The 22,802-nt window shown below is 43.3% G+C and overlaps 1 protein-coding gene across 2 annotated transcripts in view; it reads right to left on the reverse strand.

Moving 5' to 3' along the window:
* The window catches only part of LOC118076675 (transducin-like enhancer protein 1), an 82,781-nt gene that overhangs the window by 32,216 nt on the left and 27,763 nt on the right, over window positions 1-22,802 (reverse strand). For both annotated transcript variants that reach the window (XM_035099516.3, XM_035099517.3), the window contains exons 7-8: window positions 12,968-13,172; window positions 12,169-12,185 (exon numbers count right to left, since the gene is read on the reverse strand). In XM_035099516.3, the coding sequence (XP_034955407.1) occupies window positions 12,169-12,185; window positions 12,968-13,172 (222 nt within the window). The remainder of the gene's footprint in view (window positions 1-12,168; window positions 12,186-12,967; window positions 13,173-22,802) is intronic.

Here is a 22,802-nt window from a genome sequence, read left to right on the forward strand (position 1 = left end):
AATCTACAGGCTACTTTCTTTTTTGATAATGCTAAGTACAAACTGTTGACCCAAAGGGGAAGAGAGGCATTTTAGATATTTCTGGGTCACATGATAATTTGACATGCCTACAATTCTCATCTTCCCTGCAGCAAAAGCATTAAACATGTCACAATGGGTTCTTTTAAGTTCAGGATTAGCATATGCAAGAAGGGCAATTTGTTCAATGGTGTGTTAATGCCATGAACAATGCTGAATGAATGGTTGGTGGAGGGGGTGGGGGAGAAGAGGGCTCTTTTCACAAAGACCTGACAAGCCTCATTTCTGAAAGTCATCTTTACAAGGAAGCATAATGCTAACACACTTTAACAAAAGGTATACACAAAATATCTACCAGCACCTCTACTTCAAAGAAAACTGTTATTCACATATTAATAATTACACCTGGAAGCAAAATAAAAAGGTATTATTACTAAGAGCTGCTCCCCACCCCACCCCCAGGACAACCACCCTAGGAGCTTTCTAGTCCTCATACACCAATTCTTAACAGCAAGGAGAAAAGAAAACAAGACAAACAAGGGCACCTAAAGCAATCTGAACTTTCTTCAGCACTCCAAGAATTACACTTTAAAAGTAAGCTTCAGCCCCTTTTATTTCTGACTATTCAAGCTCAACACACATTAGGGATCTTACATAAAGCATATGGGAGGGTCTAATGAAATCAAGTAAAAAGCAGCTCACAGGCATGTCTTTACCGCAGTGTTCTGTGGCTGAAAAGGCAGGTTTGTTGGATCACTGAACTCATTAGCTTGAAATATACAAGGTTGGGTTTTTGTTTTCTACCCCCTGGGTGACTCAAGAAAACTAGGAAGGCTCAAGGGAGAAACTGGGAGCAAATAGTAAGTTCCCATTTTAATACTAAGACACAAACATCCAGACATATACTTTACGGAACGTTGCTAACAGACAGGTATGTTTGTTTGCGTATGAGAGAGAGGGGGGGATATAAGAACCAAATATGTAGAGATCCATATTTCATCAATATTCACTGTCCCAAGACAGTATCTCAATATATTCCACCCAGCCTTCACTATTACAACTCTACCAGTTCCAGCCCCCCTAAAATTTCATTCTCTGTTAAAATATCAATTCTTATTTGCAGACGGTTATGCTTTGAACATCTTCCCCAAAATGTTTTCCTGCTGCCACCGCTGGTTTCTTAGTTTAAACCTCAGGTCTTTTCCCAAGTCTTCCATGAAGCATGTGGCTGAAATGGGCATTCTAATCACAAAGACTTGAAACCAATACTGTACCAAGTATGTTGAGGTGCATTTGCCCATCTCTGCTCTGGCTAAAACTGGAAATAAGTGGTCCCTTCTTTTTGGGCAATTTGTAAACTACCACCCTAAACCCAACAGGTGACACTAAATTCATGTTGAGCCTAGAAAGCCAAGATCCTGCTGTCCTTGGGAGTCATTTGTGCTGACCTCAGAGGCTGGACAGTGTTCTTGAAGCTACCAACATGAGTTTGACCAAACTGTGGGAGGCAGTGGAAGACAGGAGTGCCTGGCGTCCTGGCGTGCTATGGTCCATGGGGTCAAGAAGAGTCAGACACGACTAAACAACAACAACAACAAAGGCATGTGGAGTGTTGAAACAGCCCAGTCTACACTGGAAGGGGTCCTGAGGGCACATGAGGGGCCCAAAATCCTCTTGGGAGGCCTGGGCCATTTGAGACATTTGCAAGCATCATGGATGGAAAACCCTTGACAGACCTCCTAATCTAGCAAAACATCTTGCATTATAAAAGAAGTTACCCATTATCAAAGGGGACAAAGGGTGCAACCCCCTGCAATGCAGGAATCTTCACCTGGGGTTGCATGACATTACAACATTCATGCCAGAATTTTGCCTTGGGTAATATGGAATTTGATCAGACAAAGACTCTGAAAAGGACTGTGGCGTTTGCCCCCTCATTATGTAGATGTACTGGGGAAGAGAGAGAAAGGGTTAATAGGCTGAGTTAGTTAGGTTGGTTTCTTGTGGGCATAGGAGTCAGACTGAGTTAGAGACAGAGAGAGTGAACTGGATTACAGTGTTTCCAAGGATTTAAAACTTGTTTGCATTCACAATAAACTGGAATCTTTGTTAATACGTTACAACCTGACTGAGTCTGAATATATTACCAGGGAAACCTGGTTGGTGGCAGTGGAAGAGATAAGTCGTGGTGGTGCAAGGTCATTAGTCCGTGGAACAACCGGGGGCTCTGTGCGAACGCCACGACGACTTTCCAGAGAAAAAAGTTGTAGCTCATTGGAAAGTTTTATATTGGCAGGACCTCAGGCTCAATTCCTTGATGCTCCAATGACAGTGTTAACCATACTGAGCTAGATGGATCAGTGGTCTGATTCAGTCTAAGGCAGGCATCCTCAAACTTCGGCCCTCCAGATGTTTTGGACTACAATTCCTATAATCCCTGACCACTGGTCCTGTTAGCTAGGGATCATGGGAGTTGTAGGCCAAAACATCTGGAGGGCCGCAGTTTGGGGATGCCTGGTCTAAGGCATATTCCTATTTATGTTATAACAGGACCCCAATGACTTGTCCACTGATACAGCTCTGATTTTTTTCACTGCTACATAGAAAACAAAACACTCTCAAAATGGCTGGCACTTTCTATTGATCTACAGTGCTTACCTTATGGAATTTTGAAAGCACATTAATTTTTAATATCATGCATTGCAATTTGTAATACTAAGTATGGTTTGAAATCAATTTGGCTTTGGTTACAAGACCATTCTCATAATCAGCATTTGCACCAGCACTATCTGTTGTAATGTTATCATAGCAATGCTGCTATAATTCCATAGGTAGTACAATACTGTGATTGAAAAGGCAGAGGGAAGAGACCAGAAGTTTCCCTTCAAATCGAGTGTTATAGCAGTGTACTGACAGGTGGGACCAAGGATAAAGCTTTTTCTGAGGTGCTGCTCCACATATGGAATATTCTGCCTAGAACTATTTGCTTGCCACCTGTTCCACTGACTGATGCCAAGTGTTTTTATTTTCCCTGAGTATTTGATGTGTACTTATTGTCACTGCTTCCCTTTTAATCTGCATTTTACACTTTATGTTGGGAGTGTGTTTTGAGATTTCTAATGCTTAGTGAGGAAGGGCCATAGCACAGTGGCAGAGCAGATGCTTTGCATGCAGAAGGTCCCAGTTGAATTCCCCAGCATCTCCAGATAGATAGACTCAGAGAGAACCATTGACATTTGCCACCATTCAGTGCAGAGAGCACTGAGCAATTCACTTATTCTCAAGTAGTTTTACTATTTGTAAACTGCCTTGGGTGAGCAATAGGAAAAGCAGGATATGAAGGCTTTAAGTCTCTCTCTCTCTCTCTCTCTCTCTCTCTCTCTCTCTCTCTCTCTCTCTCTCTCTCTCTCTGTGTGTGTGTGTAATAATAACAATACCTTTATTGTCAATGTACAACCTGTGTACAATGAAATTAACCAAGCCCCCCCACCCACAAATACTCAATCTCATTGCACTCTGTGTGCTTGTCGCACAGCATACCAACCCTGAAATTTAGTCACACTATATTATTTTCCATTCAGCAGCCTAACAGCCCACGGATAGAAACTGTTTTTTAGCCTGTTGGTACAACTGATTATACTTCTATATCTCCTGCCTGAGATCAAAGAGGTGCTGCCCGGGGAATTTTTCTTGCTCTCCAAAGGCAATAATCCCTTGTGATGTCATCTAGTGGGCTCAGGGGACAGCACATGATATTATGTGCTGTGTTCAACACCCTCTGTATAGTAAAGATTGGCAGCAACTCGAAAATATGTCAAAATGCAAGTAGATAAATAGGTACCACTACAGCGGGAAGGTAAACAGTGTTTCCTTGTGTTGCTCTGGTTCACCAGAAGCAGCTTTGTCATGCTGGCCACATGACCTGGAAGCTGTACGCTGGCTCCCTCGGCCAGTAAAGCGAGATGAGCGCTGCAACCCCAGAGTCGGTCACAACTGGACCTAATGGTCAGGGGTCCCTTTACCTTTTATGGATGTGGGTGACGCTGTGGGATAAACCACAGGGCCTAGGGCTTGCCGATCAGAAGGTCGGCAGTTCAAATCCCCGCGATGGGGTGAGTTCCCCTTGCTTAGTCCCAGCTCCTGCCAACCTAGCAGTTCGAAAGCACCTCAAAGTGCAAGTAGATAAAAAGGTACCGCTACAGCGGGAAGGTAAGGACCCAGGTGGCGCTGTGGTTAAACCACTGAGCCTAGGGCTTGCTGATCAGAAGGTCGGCGGTTCGAATCCCTGTGACGGGGTGAGCTCCCGTTGCTTGGTCCCAGCTCCTGCCAACCTAGCAGTTCGAAAGCACGTCAAAATGCAAGTAGATAAATAGGAACCGCTACAGCGGGAAGGTAAACGGCGTTTCCATGTGCTGCTCTGGTTTGCCAGAAGCGGCTTTGTCATGCTGGCCACATGACCTGGAAGCTATACGCCGGCTCCCTCGGCCAATAATGCGAGATGAGCGCGCAACCCCAGAGTCAGTCATGACTGGACCTAATGGTCAGGGGTCCCTTTACCTTTTTACAGCGGGAAGGTAAACAGTGCTTCCGTGCGCTGCTCTGGTTCGCCAGAAGCAGCTTTGTCATGCTTGCTATATGACCTGGAAGCTGTACGCCGACTCTCTCAGCCAATAACACGAGATGAGCGCCACAACCCCAGAGTCGGTCACAACTGGACCTAATGGTCAGGGGTCCCTTTACCTTGTATGCCTGCTGATCTTGTGTAGCCCCCTCCAGAGGCAATTTTCAAGGTGCTCAATCCTACACATGGTGGCAGCTGCAGACAATCAGTTGGCTATGAGCAGGCAGTAGACATGTGGGTGTTCTGAGCAGCTGCCATGCTGTTCTTGGTACTCCACCTCAAGCTTGCTTGCTAGCTAGCTAGCTAGCTAGCTAGCTAGCTAGCTAGCTAGCTTGCTTGCTTGCTTGCTTATTTATTTATTTATTTATTTATTTATTTTTATTATTATTATTATTATTATTATTATTATTATTATTATTATTATTATTATTATACTGCCCTATACCTGGAGGGGAAGCAAGTTTCACAAACACACCCCAGGTTTGTACGGAAACCTGAGGTACCAAGAAGTCAAAATCCAGACCTTTTTCAGCAGCATCACCCAATTCTATCTTTTGAGATTAGGTTGTGTGCTATCAAGTAATCTTGCTACTGAGTCACAATGGATCGTGACTCAGTAGGATGTGAGATCATTCTGAAAAACAGACAATAAATCAACTCACACAGCAGTGAGCTAGCAATGGGGATGGGGAGAAACAAGGGGGGCATACCCAAATATTACTTCTGACAGGCTCAGTGATAATGTTCATTCAGAAGAAAGGAAATGTGTTTGCTAATTTTTCTATCTTTTTTATTGTGGTATGAATCTTATCTTGGAGGCAGAGTGGCAAAAATCTTCAGCTCCACTCAAGTTGCTAGTGGTTTGCAACACATTGAAGCAAGCAATGAGAATTTGTTGTTTAGTCGTTTTTGCAGAAGTGTCTAAAGTTTAAAAAATTTGAATAATCAAAGCAGTATAATAGTTTCATTGAGTTATGTAACGTAAATTGATTGCATTTCTGTCAAATAATTGTTACCACCTCGCTAAGAGAAATATGAAACCAGTTTGTTTCATCTTAATTTCAGTAGACTAGACATTTTAATTGAGGATAATCCCAGCTTTCATGGTCAGAACCCAATTTATCAGGGATTAAGAACATGAAGTCTACATTATTTATCCAGATTGGCCTAAGTGATTAAATTGATTTTATGAGTAATTCCACCACCACTCCAATTTTTTGGTGCTGTTACTTAAAGATTCCCTTCTACCAGTACTATAAATTCAAAGTGTAGCTTCTCCTTTGGTCCTATTTTGTTGAACGGGAATTACAATTAGTTTCAAGGGGCCTTACACATTAAGTTAGTCCTATTGCAAACAAGATGAATAATTTAATTACATCAAAACTCTTATTCTTTCAAGGAGCTCAGGGGGTGGCCTTTGACCTCATTTTAACTGTGATGTGTTTTAGGGTGAAAAGAACTTGCCCCAAACTTCCCATGTGAGCTTCATGGATTTGAATACAGTATGGGATTTCCGCACCCAAACCCATAAAAGAGATTGCGATATCATACTGGCACTCAAGGTTGCTAAGGCCCCTGTAGCTCTTCTGTCATTAAATTAAAATAGTTAGAACAGTGGGGGAAACTAAGAGGAAAATCTACACAAGGGAAAGCAGTCCCACAACACTGTACTTTGTTCAGATGGATTTGCTTAGCTATACTCCCTTCTCTCCATATTCTCCGCTTGAGACCCTTTCTGGCCTGGGGGCCCAAATGAAGGTGTCTGAAGTATGGAAGGGAGTCAGACTGTAAATAAATTTATAAGAATGTGCATGTGTGCACACCCACGCTTGACTATAATTATGCTAAATATTAAGTAGAGGAAAATGTATGCTGATGAATGCCGGGATGGCAAAATGTTTGCACCCAGAATAACCAATATTTACTCGTCATGAAATTCTAGCTCCTCTCTTTTCTCAAAGAGGAGCTCAAAATTGCCCCACGAATGCTTCTGTAAGAGTTAACAGTCTTTCAATAGCTGCTAGTATTTGATTATTTATGAATGATAGATGAAGGGGTGTTAATAAAGGTGGACACTGTTGCTTCAGCAAGTCATTCTTCAGCTTTAAGCACAGCAATTGTGCAAGGGGGGGGGTTGCTATTGTGTTGCACGCACAGAGAACTGAATACTAGGCCTCTAGTGACCAAGATGGATCCAGGATCACTTCCAGACCACACTCCCAGGGAGAATGTGACCCCATCCAAAGCAGACAAATGACCAATTATCTGGATTTGAGGATTCAGAGTTTCTTGGCCCTCATCCAGCCCACCACCGAGTCCAAACAGTGGTCCAGGGCTTGCACAACTCCTCCCAGTTCAGATGGACATCGCCAGTGTACTGATCTAAGAATACTTGCAATTGTTGCACAACAGCTCCCTCAATCACCTTCCCTAGAAAGGGGGCATTTGCAATGAGGCTGTAGTTCAGTTGCATAATTTTGGTATTAGAGATAGTGCCTAACATACAACCATCTTAAGGTTTCATTCCAGAGAGAGGTTTGGCAGCCTTCTTCACAATGGATCCTGGAGAGGGTGAAAGAAAAGTTGGTCTCTTTTTGGTGTCAGGCTGGCACTTAAGAGTAGTTGCTAAAGTAGGGTAGTTTATTGCCGGATTGTGTCTGCATTTGGACATAGCCATGGTAAGATATTTTGGTTTTGTGCTGCCCCTGGGATTGAGCTAAAGGAGGGTTTAGGAGTTCCTGAGAGGAGACACTCTTTTCTTCTAGTTCCATTAGAAGCTTATCAAGGAGGCCCTAAACAGGTGGGCACTGGATGAGGAGGTCTCATGTTCCAACATCTGAGCCAAAGAATCCTTGGGTAGTACATCGCTTGACATGACACAGGCTGAGAGTCTGCCATATAGGCAGCCATGAAAGAGATTACGAATAGGGTTAATCTTTTTATCCCCCCTGAATTTGATCTCTAAGCTCATCCAGTCCTGGCAGAGTAGGAGCTTATGCCTGAAGCCTTAAGGGCTGTAGCTGAGGCTACAACATCTCTCTTCAATGTCTTTTCTAACTTGCAGTCAATGTGGCATTTATTAGCTGCAGCAGTAAGGCACGCTGCAGCATTAGACAAAGCCATAACCACAGTATCTTCCCTGGGAGAAGAAAACAAGTCTTCTCTCTCATTAGAGAACGGGTTGAAGCTTAAGAGAGAGATTCTGTTTACATTCGGAGACTTAATTGGCTCCTGCCACTCATTGTTGAGTGCGTATTCCAAGACAGCTTGTGGCAGCACCAACAGATTCTTGGCATAAAGTAGACTTGATGTAGGATAAGGTGCTATTGTAGTCAACCCTGTTTTGAAGTGGAAAAGAGGAAATAGTCAGGCCTGCTAGGGCTGCCATATTTTGAAGAGCAAAAAAGGACACATTTGCCAACTTCTATTTTAAACTATGGATCACTATGACGACTCTACCCATGAAAAAGAGGACGAGCTTCTCCCACCCCCACCCCCGATTTCCTGAACTACATCCCCCTTCAGGATAGCTAATGGTCAGAGATGATGTAAAGTCCAAATATCTGTAGACTAAAGGCTGGAGAAGGCCATGCTAGAGAGCATACCCTTCCAAGGATAGTGGGGCAATAGTAGAATCCCCACTTCTACCTCTGGGGCCCCAGCATAAAATGAACCCTCTAGGCCAGGCTTCCTCAACCTCGGCCCTCCAGATGTTTTTGGCCTCCAACTCCCATGATCCCTAGCTAGCAGGACCAGTGGTCAGGGGTGATGGGAATTGTAGTCTCAAAACATCTGGAGGGCCGAGGTTGAGGAAGCCTGCTCTAGGCTAAAGTCCGCATTTATTTAATGAGTTTGTAAGCTGCTTTTAAAGCAAAAAAATTCTTGCCAAAGTTGTTTACAAGCCACTTAAACATAAAAAAATTCAATTTAAACCCACCAAGAAGGCCCTCTGCCTTGTTCCCTGTAACCTTACTTCTCGCAGCAAGGGAACCGCCAGAAGGCCCTTGGAGCTGTACCTCAGTGTCAGGCAGAACGATGGAGTTGGAGATGCTCCTTCAGGTATACTGGGCCAAGGCTGTTTAGGTGAAAGTTCCCAACTCCTCCTTGCAGCTGCTCCAGGGGAAGGGAGAGGCTGTGTGAGCCGCCCTAGGGCTCACTGCAGCTCATTCTCATTGTGCTAAACTATGTCTTGGTATGATGTACAGTAGCTGGTCCTGTTGTAGGGGATGTTTATTAGGATTCCCTTCAATACACCCAGAAATGTAGTTCCTAGCCAGATAGGAAAAACTACTGCCCCCTAGAATATTTACTTGCAACTAAATCAGGAAAGGGACCCAGGTGGCGCTGTGGGTTAAACCACTGAGCCTAGGGCTTGCTGATCAGAAGGTCGGCGGTTCAAATCCCTGTGACGGGGTGAGCTCCCGTTGCTTGGTCCCAGCTCCTGCCAACCTAGCAGTTCGAAAGCACGTCAAAATGCAAGTAGATAAATAGGAACCGCTACAGCGGTAAGGTAAACGGCATTTCCATGTGTGCTGCTCTGGTTTGCCAGAAGCGGCTTTGTCATGCTGGCCACATGACCCGGAAGCTGTACGCCGGCTCCCTCGGCCAATAAAGCGAGATGAGTGCCGCAACCCCAGAGTCGGTCACGACTGGACCTAATGGTCGGGGTCCCTTTACCTTTAAATCAGGAAAACCCACGTCCTCTCTTTTTCAGGAACAGCTCCAAAAGTGTGATGGCAGGAAAAGTAAAAGCAGCATACTTACAGTGGAATAAAATGTCTCTCATGCAGAGATCAACACCAAGGTAGTATTTGAGGTATTATTAAAGAATACAGGGTACATTTGCTTGACATTCTCCAATTAAGCAGAGTTTGTGTGTTTTTTGCTCACACTTGTGAGCTGAATCCTTTTTTTTTTTACTGCTGAAGCAAACTGTGAAGGCTACATGCCCATTCCAATATACTTTTTTAAATGGCAAGAAATAATGTACTTGCTATATTTGGTTGAATTCAAAAAAGTGTCCGTCCACGTGGGGGTGGGGGAACTGTGTTACACCCTGTGCTGGAGGTCTGTAGAAGAGAAGAAACTAAACCCAAGATTTAGTTTCTTCTGCCTGCGCAAACTCTCATGGAAGCATAGAACTTCTAAGTAACCAACTTATATAGGACAGTGCAAGCTCCTCCACTAGAGCTTCGTTCAGCAGTTGCTAATGGTGCTAGCAAATATTTCTCTGACTTCTTTAACAGACTGTTCTGGGAAAGAACAGTCCTTTGGAGTTAGCTTTTCAGAGGAAAGAAGAAACAGCAGGGGGAATGGAGAAACTGGACCAAATCATTCACCCTGCCTGCTGGTGGGGGCTCAGAATCCAGGCTATGGAAAGATTAAGAAGTGGCCCCTTCATAAACAGTGAAGAGGTTTTAAACTTTGAAGAAGCTAGTGTAAGTGGAAGAAGAAAAAGTAAAAGGACTGGAATTAGATCATAAGCCTCTATGACAGGGATCAGCAAACTTTTTCAGGAGGGGACCGGTCCACTGTCCCTCAGACCTTGGGGGGGCAGATCCACCCTCTCCCAAAGGCACCCCCTCCCCCCAAAAGGACACGCCCCGCCCCCACTCACGCCGCCAATGCCGCCTCGTCTTCAGCAGCAAAGGCGTCGTCCTCTGTCTCGGCAGGGCACAGAGCCCATGCCGCTGGCCTGGGTGGCAGAGGCAGCAGGCCTTAGTTTGCCGACCCCTGCTCTATGACATGCAGTGCCCCCAAATAAAGGTAGGTTGGAAGTTGGAGAAGGGTTCTTACATCAGTGTTGTGTCTGAGCAGCTGAAACATACAAGTAGACTAGAGGACAGTGCAATGTAACACTGAGGGTGATAAGTAAAATAAGAAGGTGCTATAAAAGATTTAAAAAATTAACCAAAAACGAGCAGCAGTTTATTTCAACTGCAAATGAAACACAGCACCCTCTACAACTTCACAGGGGAGGGCGTGCTTCTGGGATTGTCACATGAGAGCATGTGACAATGCTCTTCCCACCCACCCCGCCTCTTGCACACAGTCTCTTGCACTCTTGATCTAGCCCTACTGCGGTATTGTGGGCAACATATCTGCTCTTCCACCTTTGGCCAAGGCTTTGAAGCAAATTGCCTGAATCTTTAAAGGTAAAGGTAAAGGACCCCTGACAGTTAAGTCCAGTCACAAATGACTCTGAGGTTGCGGCGCTCATCTTGCTTTACTAGCCGAGGGAGCTGGCGTTTGTCTGCAGTTTTTCCGGGTCATGTGGCCAGCATGACTAAGCCACTTCTGGCAAAACCAGAGCAGCACACGGAAATGCCATTTACCTTCCTACTGGAGCACTACCTATTTATCTACCTGCACTTTTTGGTGTGCTTTTGAACTGCTAGGTTGGCAGGAGCTGGGACAGAGCCACAGGTGCTCACCCCGTCACAGGGATTCGACCCGCCGACCTTCCGATCGGCAAGCCCAAGAAGCTCAGTTAGATGGCTCAATAGCACATGGGAAGGTTAAAGCAACCCAGTTATATTTCTTGGGGAATGTAACGAACTAAAGATGACCTCACAACTTTGGCTGATATCCCAAATGAATTCTCAAGACTTCCAATCGTCCAGAGGAAAGTCATAAGCAACCCCAACAGAATTTGTACTTCTAAAACCCTAATGCACTTTTGAAGTTCCTGCGCTCTAGTGTGGAATAAACTGGAAAAATATGAGAGGGGATGAGAAAGACATTCATTTCACAACTTACAAACCAGTTTCGATTGTGTGGAAACCCTGGAAAATCCAGTTTCAAGGGACATCCCAAAATCAAATAAAAAATTATTTTAAAAAATGCTATCTAATGGCACTGATTCTAGTATAGATATGCTGCACAACAGACATATTGTCTAAATTAGGCGTATACATGGCCAAAGAATCATGGTGGCCCCCGATACCAACAAAAAAGTTCTCTGATGAACCATGTGAGGGTGAGTAACTGGTTTTTAAAAGATATAGAACACTTTTTTGAAAAGCCTAAGAGTGACACTAGCAATACATTCCAAGTACAAAACAGATTAGATGTGGAAATGTCTGATATACTAATCACAAAAGGAAAGGCAGATTAGATATGAAACATCTGATATGCTAATCAGATACTTAAGACATGTATATGAAGACAAAGTTAGAAAAACTACAAATCCCTGGTATGGCTAATGTGCAAGTTTTTAATCTCACCTGTTTTCACAAGTACACAGATATGTAATGCAATTAATGCAGGCTTGAGCAGTTGCTATCCAAAACCAGATTAGTTTGTAGGGATATTATAGCAGCTACAAAAGCCGTTCAATAGAAATATTATTTTTATTTTTATTCTTCCAACAAAGCCCTGCAGTATTCATACCGCAGACACTATGCCCATTATCTAAGCTAGGAGAGAAGTAGCAAGTAAGGCCTACAGGGAAGAAAATGTGAATATCTGGCTATCAACTACTGTAGCAACTGAAAAATGTTAAGGTTAGCAGGAATATTGGTACTTACTGTGCCCGCATCTCTGTCTGTTCCCGTAGTAACCAAGAAATGCACAGACATGCCCGTTCAGACACAGAGGCAAGAACAGAAATAAAAAAGGGGGGAAAATTAGAACACAAGCCGCGAACAGTTTTCAAATGGCTTTTATTTATATAAGTCATTGCACATTCCTAATACAGTGATTTCCTGAAAATTACATTTTGTAAACATGATTTACAGTTTAACCATACACAAAGCCTAGTTCTTTCCATGACAGAATAAATTACTTTTTTCCTTTTTTCAAAAATTATTCAAGTGCAATTTTGCCCCAATATTTAAAGGTGTCCTAAACAAAACCTACAAAACAGTTTTAATGCTCTCAAACTTTCATTTCAACACATTCCCCTCAAAATTTGACTCGTCATTTGCCCACCCTCCCCAGAACTCTTTCCGTTAAAGATCACTTTCTTAAATCAAAAAAAGAAAGAAAGAGATAAATTACCCATTTATTCTGTTTTAACAATTTTCCACAATATTGTGCGGACCACTGAGGTTACAACTAAGCATGTGTCAGGATGTCAAAATGTCCTGCACTTCATCAAAGCAAGGGATCCTTAGCGATCTCCCAGCTTAAAAGACTGAAAAACTTCAAGCTGAGTTTTGCTTCAGTGGTATAAATGCAGAATGCCATTCTTAAACGTTTGGCAACCAGTTTGCTCTTGGGCTTTCGCTCAACATAAGCGCAATTTCTTTAGAGATGCCTGCAATTTGCAGCAAGGTGCAAATATACACTTGGCAATGTCCTAATCGGGCTTTCCATGCCTCTCACCTCTGTGGTGGTCTGCATCATGGTGCTTCTTGTCATCTTTTATTGCCAAGTGAGACTGCCCACCTAGAGCACTGGAGAGGGCAAGGAGGCCAGCGCTGCTCCCGAGCGGAGGAATTCCAGGAGGCTGAAGTCCTGATGGGTGAGGGGTTAGAGGCACTGGGGGTCCATGGCCGTGTGAGAGGTGTTGAGCCTGCAACTGCTGTTGCTGTTATTTGTGGGGTATTTCCAGGCAGGAGCAGCGGCAACGTCGACCATTTGGAGGGATGAAAGAAAGGGAGAACTGGTTAGCCAACTGTACTCATTGCCACTTCCAGTTTTCAAAGTCCACACTACTTCAACCGGCTCCAAATAATCACCCCATACCAGGTTTCACAACTGCTAGAGTATTTCCTCAGATATCGATCCTCCTTTGTGTTACAGAACTGAGCTCTGTAATTTAATCTACAGCCTGACTAACAGGAGATTTGTGCAGTCTAGACTCTTGAAGACATCTGGCACCTCTCCAAATCCACCCCCCCCCCCCCCGTATTAACAGAATTAGTGCAGGCAAAACTATACAGTTTGCACACATTCCTCCTATTCAGCCCCAAAAAGCTAATTTCTACTACTACTGTGTTGCATGATTACTTTTTTTAAAAGTGATGACTTGGAAGGTCTAATCTAAAATAAGGCTCCACCGCAACTTCCACTAGGAGTATTTCCTGTGCAAAACAGATCAGTTGGAAGTGTTACCTTCCAAATGCATTTTGGCACCGAGCATTTATAGATGTTCCCTATTGCTGCTCTTCCTCCCACCCACTTAAAAACTCACTCCTACATTAAAGACTTGACAGGACAGATGGTTGGTCTGAATGAAAAGTTCACTTTGATTACTGTTATCCTCAGCACGTTACATCTGAGATTTACTTGGAAATATTCTAAACCTTGCAGCTTAGTCTACTTGAAGGCCGATCCAAATGCTCTCATTTCTAAAATGTGATAAAATTACTTATGTTTGTAAGTTCTCTCATGCAAACAGAAAAACTCCCCCAAGCTGAGAACACTACCAGGTCCTGTGTTGGACACATCCTGTGGCACCAACATACCAATTTCCACCTACCCCCGTCATTTCAGGTTAGTAGTTACAATTTGATTTAAAAAGCAAAATAGTTACAACAGTCTGTTATATGTCTAAACAGGGGTACTGTATCAAGTTTAAGAGGAACTTGAACCTGGAGAATAGAGAAGAAATATATTCTATGTACCTTAGATCAAGAATTTCAGATGAACAGGCCTAATTAGCAGTTTTAGTTATCATTTAAAGTTTGAAGATGGGGCATTTGGACAGCTAATGAAATTTAGGACTTAAGAGAGCTCAGTTTATAAAAAACACTGAGCAATCCAAGACTCATTAGGTGGCTTTGGACAAGTCATGAGCTCAGCTAAAGTCCCCCCATCATTAAAAAGCTAGCCAAGGGTTATTGCAAGGACAAATACTGTAAAGCATTTCATATTACAACTGCTGTAAAAAGGATATTTACAACAATATTTCTCAATGAGAATCCTAAATGCATTCTAACAAGGCACAGCATGCTAAACACTAGATATACTAGCATACATGTTTTAACAAGCCCATTTCATAACCCATAGTCTGTAGTTGGCTGGATTCGAAATTGGCCAGGGTTTGTGAACTTGCAGAAGCAAGAGTTGCCCACACAAAGAGACTCATAGCAGCTCAAACAAGCACCAGATTTAAGGCAGTGGCAAAATGTCTGGGACTTTTAGGTTGGTTGCCTAAAAAAAAGCACAACAACTTTTGACTTTTAATTCTAGAAATATGGGAATCCTACTCACATGGGCGCCAAGCCAAGGGGATGCAAAAGAATAAATAAATAAGGAATTATTGTGAAAATAATATTTAAGGGAGTGTGCCAAATTTTGTCCTCACTCAAAAAGCCATTACCAAGTCCACCCCTGCGCTCATGCACACTAATCCATGGTTTATTATTATGTGTAAGTGAACTAATGTTTCACCAATGGCAACGTTCATTTAGCCTTTTTTTAATAAAAAAACGCACAATAGATTTTTCTCTTTTCATTAAGAGAAAATATGTGTAAGAACATAGGAAACTGCCTTTTACTGGAGTTGGATTTGCCCATTTAGCTTAATATTGCCCACTCTGGCTAGCAACAGCTCTCCAGGGTCTATCCATCACCTATCATTTGATCCTTTTCCATTGGAGATTCTAGAGGCTGGACAAGAAACCTCCTGAATGCAAAACATGTTCTCTAACAATGAGCTCCGTCTCTCTTCTCCCCACTCCCCGCCCCTCCAGCATTCCATCTTAAAAACTGGGTCCATTTTTTCTCATTATCAAGGATGTTAATAGGTAGCGCTCTTCTTCTCCCATTTAGTCTTCAAATTTAACATTGTGCCTACAGCAACTGCAATGCTGCAAGTTCATCATTAAATAGAAAGATGTCAGTAATGAAAAGGGGAGTGGAATGATGCCTTAAATGAGGTACACGCTTGTCAAGAAGCAAAGCACAACCATGGCTAAGGACTACATTACTTCCTCGCGTGATTTTTCTTTTTTTGGCAGTGCTAGTCTTATGTACACCAGGCATGGCCAAACTTGGGCCCTCCAGATGTTTTGGGACCACAACTCCCAACATCCCTGACCGCTGGTCCTGTTAGCCAAAAGTCAGTCAATTAAGACTCGCGTGATTAAGTGACATTTTAAAAAATAAAATTAAATTTGGCCTTACACTTAATTCATATATGCAACTACAGACTTGTCAGGTTTGAGTTAGGGCGTGGCAAGTGGGAAGGGCAAGGAAGTGGAACTGCAAAATTATCCCGCACATTTCAGTCTCCTGGTCCCTCCTCTAGAGTCATTGCTGCAGGTAAAACAACAGGTGGGGTGCAGATTTGCTTTTCCCAAGAGCCCAATTCCAGGCAAGGAGCAAAGATAGTCTCTGTGGGGATAATGCCTTCCTTTAAATTTTCAAGCTTAACAGTACCTATATTCCGGCGTATAAGACGACTGGGCGTATAAGACGACCCCCGACTTTTGAGAAGATTTTCCTGGGTTAAAAAGTAGTCTTATACGCAGGAATATACAGTAATTTAGTCAAGTTACCTTTAAGATACATTTCAGAGATCACCAGCTACAACTGCTAAAGTGAAATGCAATTTTAGCCACGACATGCTTCCAACCAGGAAAACCAGAGGGATCACATAACCTAGACTGTTAATGGGTCTCTCTCTGTGGCTGTCACCATTGACAGACAACAGACACAGCCTAAAGGGCCTCAGTATACCAGTTCATTTGGCTAAAATTAAGAAACAGTAACTAAGTTAAACATGCATAACTAAATGTTTGCTTTTCGCTGCATTGGAACCAGAATGACCCGTAGGGCAGGGCAGGGCTTAAGTCTTCAGGGGATCTCCGCCCCCCACACACACACACCTTAAAATTCTCTTCTGTGGGAAAAGGATAGAAAAACCAAGGAAGGGAACCAGCACTTCACCGTATATGTTGTAAAGGATGTTTAGCAAACCAGATTTACAAAACTTACAACAAATGCATCTGAAACTTTCATTTCTTGGAAAAAGGGTTGGAACAGGGAATAGGAACACAGTACCATATGTTTGAAAACAAATTAGGAAATACTTGGGAATGAGAGTGGAATGGAAACTCTGGTGCAAAATGCATGGCAGGCTGTTTAGCTGCCTGGATGAATTTCTCATGTGTCTGTACTCCCGTCCAAAAATCTGCCTGGTAAAGTACTTCACACTTTTTCTTTAAAAAAAAAACTCACTCACATCATCCATCATGAGGTACAGCTTTATCTGTGATGTGATAAACATAGGTCCACATTTAAAGGGGGATAAGGGGTAACAGCAGAGTATCCCCCCCAAAACACACTAAATTCAGGTTTTTTGCATACTTCAGAAAGGTAGTTCCCCCAGAAGACATTATATATTTTGTTCTGAGTCTCCGCCAATGGAAGCATCACTATATACACTAAAGATTTACTCTCTTGTTGCATATATCCCCTAACACAGGCACGTCCAACAGGTAGATCGTGATCTACCAGTAGATCACTGGACGTCTGTGGTAGATCACTGGTAGATCACTGGCTCCCCCCAAAGAAGCTCAACAACTTTGGCTCCCCTAAAAATGTTCAACATTTTAGCCCTTCACACACACCCCAAAAGAGGGCTTTCCTCCCGCCTCAGAAAATCTCAACAACTTTGACCTGAACCCCCCCAAAAGGGGGTAGATCACTGCCAGTTTTTAACTCTGTGAGTAAATCTCAGTCTCTTCTGAGTCGGCCACCCTTGCCCTAAGAGAAGCTTGTTATTCCATCTTCCCATACCCTCAACCAACCCCACCCAAACCCTAATACAGCACTCGACATTACACAGTACAGACAATTCCAAAAATTATGCAAGGCTAAGCTGTTCTAGAATTACACTTTTGAATTCACTTCTCTTTGCGCCCATATTTCTATTTTTCAACAAAAACATGCATCCCAGTTATTTATAGGCTTTCTAAAGATTAACTACATGCTCATAATAAAACCCTCAAGAGGTTAACCTCATCCCCTTAAGCTTCACACACTACAATCTCAGAGATAGCTGGCAACCACAGCCAAGCAGAGGAAAAATAATCCAGCATCTTGCTAATCCTTTAGTCAATCACCTCATGCAATGATGGAAAGCCCTTTGGAGGCTGACAACTCAATCTGTCTCGCAAGTGCTGTCAGTCCAAGAGATACATTTCACAGAACCATTAGCAGCACACCTCAGAAAAGAGGAGGAGGGAGGAAACCCAACACCTCTCAAGTATTAAATTCTTTCAGAACAAGCTAAACTAAAAACACTCTCATAGGCTGCCTATTTCTTGTGAGTGTTGCATGCTGCACTCTTAGGTATGTTTCTATAATTCATCAAGGTGGCAGTATTTTTTAAAGACAATTTTTCCCCAATCTGAACCAATCTTGTAAAGTGATTTTATTTGCTACCAGTGTCATTCAGATTTCCTGGCATGCACAACTTTTAATTTTCCAGCCTGTTGCTTAACTATCTTCTTCCAATCCCTTCAAATTATACCAAGATAATCCGTTTAAGACCTTCATGCCGTAATCTAGATTCTCTTCACTACAAGGCCAAAGAAACAAAACTACACCATGTTTAAATACAGAAAATAAGCATCGTTGTCAAGTTCTCCCTCTTTTTAAGGGAAATTCCCTTATGCTGAATAGGCTTCCTCGCAAGAAAAGGGAAAACTTGACAGCTACTTCAATTGGAGGGAGTTGCACTGTGTTGCCCCACCCCCCACCCGTTCTTTCACACGTTCAAAAATGAATGCCTGAAGAGGACTATTGCATTGTACTATTCGGACAGGACCAATACCCAGAGACAGATGTCTGGTTTACAGGTTCTCTTTTGTAGAGAGCTCCTTTTGTTCCTTTCCTTGAGTATCTCTCCTCCCCACAACACACATTATATATGCCCGTCGCTCTGACCCAGCCTGCTTTTTCATTTCAAAAGTTTGTTTCCCACTAACACCCCACACACACACACACACACTCTTCTCACTTCTTGTTGCTCAATTAATGTGCCCAAGTGGGAAGGCAAATGCAGTCTTGCCTCTAGCAGGTCCTTCTCAATTAAGGAGGCAAAGGACAGAATTTACAGTGATATGGCACCAGTATCTCATGTGAAGGAGCAAAATAAAAAAATCTTTCAGTAGCACCTTAAAGACCAACTAAGTTTTAATTTTGGTATGAGCTTTCGTGTGCATGCATTATTTTGGTATGAGCTTTCGTGCGTGCATGTATCTGACGAAGTGTGCATGCACACGAAAGCTCATACCAAAATAAAAACTTAGTTGGTCTTTAAGGTGCTACTGAAAGAATTTTTTTTATTTTGCTTCGACTCGGACCAACACGGCTACCTACCTGTAACTAGAATCATGTGAAGGAGCACAGCCTATTTCTTAAGTCCAGAAGCATAAAGTTTGCAGACTCTATGCATAGTAAACTCTTTACAGAACACTTATTACCGTGTTTCCCCTTTTTTAAGACACCGTCTTATAACTTTTTTCCCTCAAAAAAACACAGGGTGGCTTACTTTCAGTGGGATGTCTTATTTTTATTGCATCAGTATGGTACGGTACAGCAATCTACATTTATTCAATTAAAATTAAGTCATCTTCTTCTGGAGCATACAACAATCAACATTTATTCAATTATAGTTAAGTCGTCTTCTTCTGGAACATCATCATAACACTCCAAACCCGGAATTCCATCCTTCATTTCTTGCAATTCCAGTTCCTTTAGAACCATTGGCCCCAATCTTTCATGTTGAGCGATAGAGCTCTCAGTAAATGAGCACCTCTTATCCAGGTAACCTGCTCGGAGTGCATTGGCAACAACACTTTCAGTGATTTTATCCCATGAATTCTTCACCCAATTCACGACCTCTTGCAGGTTAGGTTTCACAAAGTTTCCACGCTGATTTCTTGTCATTCTATTTTCAATGTAGTCGTTGATTTCCATACGCAAATGGTCTTTGAATGGCTTGTTTATTGCAATATCAAGAGTCTGCAGATAGGCAGTCATTCCTGCAGGAATCATTATTTGATCTATTCTTCTCTCTGCAAGGAACTTCTTCATGTCTTTAGCGCGGTGAGTGCTGGCTGAATCCCAGACTAGCAGACCTCTTTGACCACCTCGCGTAACAAGTGGCAGCATTAAATCAAGCCACCTCCTTATAACTGCTTGTGTGCACCAGGCTTTTTCGGATTCCAGAACATAAATGCCAGAAACACGTTCAATCTTATCTTTCTTGCCCTTAGCGATGATAACAGGTGTGGCTTTCTTTCCATCCAGACGAATTGCCAAAATACAGGTAACTCGAGAACTTTCATGACCAGTGGAGGGAACGTAGATTGAGGAGGCACCCCTCTGTTCAATTGTTGTTTGGGCTCCTTGGCCCATAAACACTGCAGTTTCATCCATAGCAATCATGTTGCAAAGTTGGTATTTAGAAAAGTCGATGCCATCAACAAAGGACTTGAATGCAAGTGCTCGCTTAACAACTTCAGCATCTTCCAACCTAAACAGTGTTGTTGATTTTCTGAGAGACAGTTCATATCGCTGAAGGAAGCCATCCAGCCAGTGTTGTGATGCTTTGAATTCAGGGGATACTTCAAATTGTGATGCCATTGCTAGGGCAAATGCTTGAATATCAGCCCTGCGCACAACCAAAGCCTTTGCTCTCCTTTCAGCGATCCACTCACTGATCATGTCTTCCAGCTCAGGAACTGAAGGTTGCCGACCTGCACCACACTTACGCTTCTTAGCATTTCCTATGACCACCTGTAGACTGAGGTTATCGTATTCTGCCCGCCATTTTTGGACCATTCGGATATCCAAATTCTTCTCCTTGCAGAAAGCTGTAAGATTCTTGCCCTGGGAGTCCTCCACAATTCCTTTCTTGTACTCAACTGTATAGCTCCTTCTTTTTGCAGCCATATTGTCTGGGGGTTGTTTCTGGCTGGTTATGGGGGGATAGAGAAAAATGTTAAATGGCTGCTTTTAGGTGTCCAGAAATGGCTAAAAAGATTAAATTTTGGCACCTCAGGACAGGGGACTCAAGAGCATATTGCAATTTTAAGTTTGGCACAATTAAAGTGGATTAAAGAGCTGAGTTGTCCTAGTGCAACAAAACCACTTTGTTGTTTTTATTGGAACTTTGTGTTGTTTGGAAACTTGAAATCCACTGAGAACTGTGGGATGAACAAATTGTCAATGGAAAAACCTGCAAACACCCTCCACAAGCAAGTTGGAATGAATGCTTGCTCAATGAAGTCTGGATGATAAAGACTAAAAGCTTTGAGTTTGAATGCCAACAAACAGGTCATATGGAAAAGCCCTTGGTTGTTTTTTAAAATAAATGGAAGAGGGAGGGGAGGAGAGAAGCTTCCCTGTCCTCCTCCATAAAGATCTGTTTCCTCGGCAGATTTTTAAGGAATCACCCCTCCTTCAGCCACAAACACCAGTGGCTGGGCAGGGATAAGCAGGAGGAAATCTGCCTTCAGGCAAAGCTGCCTTGATAAACGCAAGGAGGGAGAGGGAAAAAAACTTCTCTGTCCTCCATAAGGATCGTTTCCTCGGCAGATTTTTAAGGAATCACCCCTCCTTCAGCCACAAACACCAGTGGCTGGGCAGGGATAAGCAGGAGGAAATCTGCCTTCAGGCAAAGCTGCCTTGATAAACGCAAGGAGGGAGAGGGAAAAAAACTTCTCTGTCCTCCATAAGGATCGTTTCCTCGGCAGATTTTTAAGGAATCACCCCTCCTTCAGCCACAAACACCAGTGGCTGGGCAGGGATAAGCAGGAGGAAATCTGCCTTCAGGCAAAGCTGCCTTGATAAACGCAAGGAGGGAGAGGGAAAAAAACTTCTCTGTCCTCCATAAGGATCGTTTCCTCGGCAGATTTTTAAGGAATCACCCCTCCTTCAGCCACAAACACCAGTGGCTGGGCAGGGATAAGCAGGAGGAAATCTGCCTTCAGGCAAAGCTGCCTTGATAAACGCAAGGAGGGAGAGGGAAAAAAACTTCCCTGTCCTCCATAAGGATCGTTTCCTCGGCAGATTTTTAAGGAATCACCCCTCCTTCAGCCACAAATCAGCTGGGCAAGGAGGAGCAGGAGCAAAGCGATCCTTGGGGCAATGCTACCTTAAAAAAACGGGAGGAGGGAAAGAAGGAGAGAAGCTTCAAAAGCGCCAAGTTCTCAACAGGGGTTCCTTACAGTTTTTATCTCCTATATTTATCTCCTTGCACGCGACAGTGCTTCTCGCTCCTTCAGTCGTCTTTGTCGGCAAGTTTCCTCTGAGTCCCGGTGGCGGCAGGGCTCGGGCAAGAGGAGTCTTTTTTTTTTCCCCACCTCTCGCTCTCTGGCTCCCTGCACGCTAGAAGCAGGCTGCAGAACTCCGGCAAGAGGCGCCTTTTTCTCCCGCGCCTCTCGCTGGTTTGCTGCTCCCGGCAGGAACAGGAAGTGGCGTCTTTTTTTCCTCGCCTCTCCCTTTTGTTCTCCCCGCGAGTCAGGAGCAGGCGGGGCAGAACTCCGGCAAGAGGCGTCTCCCTCCCCCCCACGCCTCTACCGGTAGCTGCTTTGCTGGCGATGGGGACAATGGCGGCACTATGGCTTACTTTCAGGGTACGTCTTATTTCTCCTACTTCTAAAAAAACCCTGCCATGTCTTACTTTCTGACTACGTCTTAAAAAAGGGGAAACACGGTAGGGATATAGGTAACTTTCCACCCAAGCTCCTTCCCCTCTGCTGCTTCTACTTTCACAGAACAGAAATCTCTTTAACACTGTTAAGCCACTGGCTACTTGATTGTGCTTCTAAATGTTGGAGAATGCACCAGCCTATTTGCATTTTAAAAAGAAGTCTTTCATGATCTTTCACACTCACAATAGACGCCTAAACCGTTAAATTACTATTTCTTTTATTAGCTTGAAAGAAACTGCAGTTTAAGAGCATCCCCCCCTATTGTTTTTTTACACTAAGTTGGGTCTCTGAACAATACTGACAGCTGCTATCAAACTGGGCCACATTTACTTTCAGTGCAGCTGCTGCTTGTAGGAGCAGACAGGCTCCTGATGCCTCCTCCCCTCTGGGGAGACAGGCTGACACAGTGCATGTTCAATGAAGAGGAGCAAAGGTCCACTGAATTGTCATCCCAATTTTATGCTACTCCAAATTTCCAGAGTGCACACAATCCCTTTCAAACAAATCAAGCATATGTCAGAGCATGAAACTTATTGTGCAGC

Source organism: Zootoca vivipara, chromosome 10 (genome assembly GCF_965207765.1).
Source record: "Zootoca vivipara chromosome 10, rZooViv2.hap1.1, whole genome shotgun sequence".
NCBI classification, from domain to species: Eukaryota; Metazoa; Chordata; class Lepidosauria; order Squamata; family Lacertidae; genus Zootoca; species Zootoca vivipara.